This window comes from Miscanthus floridulus, chromosome 9 (assembly GCF_019320115.1).
Source record: "Miscanthus floridulus cultivar M001 chromosome 9, ASM1932011v1, whole genome shotgun sequence".
NCBI lineage: Eukaryota > Viridiplantae > Streptophyta > Magnoliopsida > Poales > Poaceae > Miscanthus > Miscanthus floridulus.
In genome coordinates, this window is record NC_089588.1 from 50,573,796 (window position 1) to 50,578,526 (window position 4,731).

The 4,731-nt window shown below is 48.7% G+C and overlaps 1 protein-coding gene across 1 annotated transcript; it reads right to left on the minus strand.

Annotated features, from left to right (window-relative positions):
- Positions 1 to 774: 774 nt before the first annotated feature.
- Positions 775 to 1,820, minus strand: LOC136479858 (uncharacterized). The gene is made up of 2 exons (XM_066477588.1): positions 1,437 to 1,820; positions 775 to 1,356 (listed from the first exon to the last, which is right to left on the minus strand). Exons 1-2 carry the CDS (start codon positions 1,818 to 1,820, stop codon positions 775 to 777), a joined length of 966 nt encoding a protein of 321 aa, XP_066333685.1.
- Between the last annotated feature and the right edge of the window lie 2,911 nt (positions 1,821 to 4,731).

The following is a 4,731-nucleotide window of genomic DNA, read 5'->3' on the forward strand; positions in this document are numbered from 1 at the left end:
CTGAGGGAATGGTGCCCGCCGGTGCTTGCCAGCGTGGCAGGCATCACAAACCTGCTCCACCTGGGTCAATAGAGGCATGCCCCAGACAAGGCCGTCCCTGCCCATCTTGCGCAGCGCGGCAATGTGGAGATGTCCAAACCGAGCGTGCCAGACCCAAGCTTCCTCTTCTCCACGCGCTGCCAGGCAGACAGGCTGTGCAATGTTGACGTCGAGCACATAAAGCCGTCCTGGATTTCGATGGATCTTGGCTAGCAGCCGCCGCTCCTCATCATGCACCCGCATCACCCCAGCTTCAACCAGCACCTGGTAGCCAAACTCATCGAGCTGCCCGATGGAGATAATGTTGGCGGTGAGGTTGGGCAGGTAGTAGACGTTGGTGATGGCGCGGTGCTCCCCAGTCTTGCAGGAGAAGATGACGGTGCCGATCCCTTCGATGCGGGCGACGGATCCATCGCCGAACCGCACCGAGCCTGTGACGCCAGTGTCGATGCAGGAGAAGGCTGCTCGTGCTCCGAACATATGGTTCGACATGCCCGTGTCCAGAACCCATCGCTTCGGGTCCCGGTCACTACGCTCGTTGAAGGTGGCGAATAGTTTCTTCTCGACGAGATGTAGCTGGCCGTCGGCATGGATCAAGGGCGCAATCGCCCGTGGCGTCGCTGGCTCCGACCCCTGCGATGGTGGCTGCTGCTCGATTTGGGGATGAATCCCCTCCTCCTGCGCACAGCCCACAGCCAGGAGTAGAGTGGGCTCACTGTCTTGGGCCACATGGGGCTACTCCTCTGTCTTCAACTTCCCATGGCAATGTTCGGCCCAATGGCCTTTCTTGCCGTGACGCTTGCAAATGTCGTCTGGATTGGCCCGACTCGCTCCAGAGCTGGTGCGCCCTCCGGAGTTGTGGCTGCCGCTGCCGCTGCAGGCGTCGGAGTTGCCGCGACCACCACGGCCGCATGGCTTGCCATGGCCCTTGCCGCGTCCGCTGGAGCTTGTGTCACCGCGGCCGGACTCCTTCTTGTACCTCTCGAGCCACTGCTCCTCCGTGAGAAGTAACTTGCCACAGACGACTTGAGACGACGCAGTTTCGACATCGTCTGCCGCCTTCAGCCGGCCGGTGACTTCTTCGATGGATAGCTCAAAGATATCAAGGAGTGTTTCAATGGAGATCACAAGTTGTTTGTACCTCAGACGCACGACCCGCAGGTACTTCGCCACGACCTTCTCGTCCGGCTCAGGATCACCGAGTGTTGCCAGCCTCTGGACGATGCCGGTGAGACGCAAGGCGAATTCTTCGATCGCCTCGCTGTCTCTGAGCTTGAGCGCCTCGTACTCAACGTGGAGGTTCTGCGTCGTCGCCTTCTGCACACGGTCGTTGCCGATGCAGAGAGTCTTGATTGCCTCCCATGCCTCCTTGGCAGTGTCCTTGGTGGCGAGCACACCATATCTGTCGGGACGGTGGTGCAGATGGCGTCCAGGGCGCTGCGGTCGTCGTCGAACTCAACGTCGTCGAACTCGACGGCGTCCCAGAGGTGACGAGCTTGCAGCTTCAGCTTCATGCGAAGAGACCACTCATGGTAGTTGGTTCGCGTCAGCTGCAGCCAATTGCCGGAACTGCTACCCTCCCGGATGATTCGCTCGACGACGACCTCCCACGGACGGCGTGCGCCGCGGGTGCACGAACGACGTGCTTCACGCGAGCTTGGACGACGAAGAGGGGAGCGGGACGGAGAAGGCGGGCGTGGCGGCGTCTTCGTGCCGGAGTCGCCGGGGCCGGCGATCTTCTTCCCGGCTGAACGGCCATGGGGTCTTGTCGGAGACACCATGGCGACGACGAGGTTTCCCTAAGTTAGCTCTGATGCCAATTGTTAGTTTCAGCCAAGGTGATGTACACCGTAGGCAAGAACCAGAGTTCTCTAATGAACTCAAACACAACACAAAACACAACGCTATCGCATGGACACAAGGTTTTGGTGCTGCGAACAACTGAGCAGCTTTTGTGGTTTTTGCTTCTCTCCTTTTATTCTCAAGATTACATGCAGGAAGTTACAGCGATCAGCCACACATCGCACTACTGAGCAAGTCCATCCCCATGCCCACGATGCTGCTGAAGACCCGTTCCTTCAGGGTCATGCGTGAGCTATTCTCGTCATGCCCTCCTACTCACACGGCCACCACAGATCGGAGCCCACGCGCATGCAGTGCTAGTAACAGAAACATGCAAAGCTAAATAAAGTATCCTATGACCAAGGCTGTAACTAACATACAGGTTAGAGCTCCTGGCTTCATCATCTATTCACCCTATGTTCCATGTGTCATGGCTCAAAAAGGTCGTAGTGCTCACCCATGTTATCACGGCGGCACCTCCATCATCGGTGTTTCGCTGCGCGGTGCCGGAGAAGATTCTTCAGCAGCGTTCTGTCAGCAAGGGATCGCCATCGGTTAGCAGGGTCTGGTACTCTGGTTACACATACTCTGTTGCTATAAGCTGTTCTCGTCTGAACTACCCCGTCCTTGCTACCTCCTCTAGACTCCCTTCTGATCATACTCGAGGCACTAACACCTACGTAGACTACATAGAGGGCTACCGCCGTGTCAAGGGCCGCCCGTCGGTAACGAGCTGTCCTTGGGCGGCAAAGAACGAGGAACGACCCACGCCAACTGAGTTGGCTGTTTGGCTGTAATCCTTACCACCAATCTAATCGGCGTGAATTTAAATATGGGAGACACTATATTTGAGGTGCCTGAAATCTAACATTTTTTTCAGGCGACAGTTGCCACCCCTTACATTCACATCCAACGGAAACAGTATGAGTTGAGCGTTTCTGTACTGAAGCAGGCTTAACAGGTCCGAAAAAAAACCGATACAGAGATCTGTTACTTAACGGACTCACAATAAAAAACCCGTTAAGCATTTTGGAGCGTTTCTGTACCAAAGCAGCATTACGGGTATGCAAAAAAAAAACCCAGTACACAAATCTGTTGGTTGACAGCATCGCAACAAAAAACCGTTAAGTATTTTGGAGTTCAACCCGTTAAGTATTCTGTTATTCACATTCAATGGGGCATTAGATATTGACCCAACAGCACATAGAACTGCGTATATCTATGTATACTCCAAGCAAACCCCTGCTACAAGAAACGAAAGGTATTTACATGTAGAATTTGGCCTTCTCTTGAATTCATCTCCATGTCCTTTGTTCTGTAATGATGGAAAGCGAAATCTGTAGTCAATGAACCACCATTTTCTTAATTTTCACCACCTTGATGATGATTTGTTGAGGACAGTATTACTTGGTACTGTAAATTCACTATAGTGGGACTAGTATTTGATGATTTATTGTGGACACACTCAAATTTAGATAGAAGACATATCACGAATTGCATAGAAATGAAGGCATACTCATTTGTACTTAGTAGTAAACAATGCACCATCTATACAATGTTGAAAAATTAAGAGCATACATAAGAAAAATTACACATTTTTATTACTGGAACTAATACTTTTTTGTAATGCAATTGTACTGTATATGTACAATTATCTCATGTTTCTTCCTATAAATAACATAAGGAATAAAGATGACTGCAGAAATCAGCAGTAACATACAACGGAGGAGGCTGTTCATTCTATGTCATCAAGCAAACAAAAGTAAAGGTCACATCATTCACATGTATCCATGCATTTAGGTCTGGCTTGTTGGGGAAAGAGTACTCGGAGCAAAGAATGTTGTCATCACACAAACAGAAGATAAAGCAAATGATTAACAGATAAGATCTGGTGACGACTCCATAAAAAATGTTTTCTGAAAATATTCAATGATTTTCTTAGCATTGCCATCCTGACTAGAATATGGATATCCATTTGTAAAATCTTAAAAGAATTAAGTTGCAATTATAGCAAAAATGCCTAATCATGATACAATACCTTTTTCATGCTGTATCAAAGTAAGTTTATCAAAGGAAGTTATTTTACTTATTAGAAAATTAGACAACATGGGGGTCTAGCAGAGATGTTAATGATCGAAAGGTTTCAACAGATAATTCAGAGGATACAAGACATAACTGATTTGTTCCATCCAAAAACACCAAGTGTGCTTTGTGATGAAAGAATGGATAACTCACCCATCTGCTGCTACGGTAGAGGGTCCTATTAAGATAAGGAGTAACAGATGGTTCATGGTGACCCAAAAAATGCATGTTACAATAGGAAACTATAACAGGATGAACAAGGAGGCACACAAAAAGGTTGAACAAGAACATTACAAAGGATACAGATTTAAAGTTCTAGGCAAGGAGACTTTCATAAATGGTTGATGTCACAGAACAAATGGCATAAGGTCACAAACTAAAAGCAGGTAATCGCATGATGTGTGTGTGACTTGGCCTCTTTGAGTTCAGGACAATATGAAGTTTAAAAGAACTTATGGATCAGCCCTGCTAAGTCGGCATACTTCACAATAAAAGCTGGAAGGTAGTTCAGGAGAAATTTTGTCCGCAGACTTCTCAGTATCGGGTATGATAACACAGCCAACATGTTGTCATATGCTGCATTGTGGATCAATACACTACAAGGAGCAAACAAATGATCAATGAAACAGAAATTTGTAGCATCTCATCAAGAAGGAGCAAACAAACTTGTCATAGAGGCTAGCAGCAAGGAGGAGCTTAGATTGTGGGGTCTGTATTGGCACAAATCACAATATAACAGAATCATAAAAATGTGGTGTGTGCTGGCAC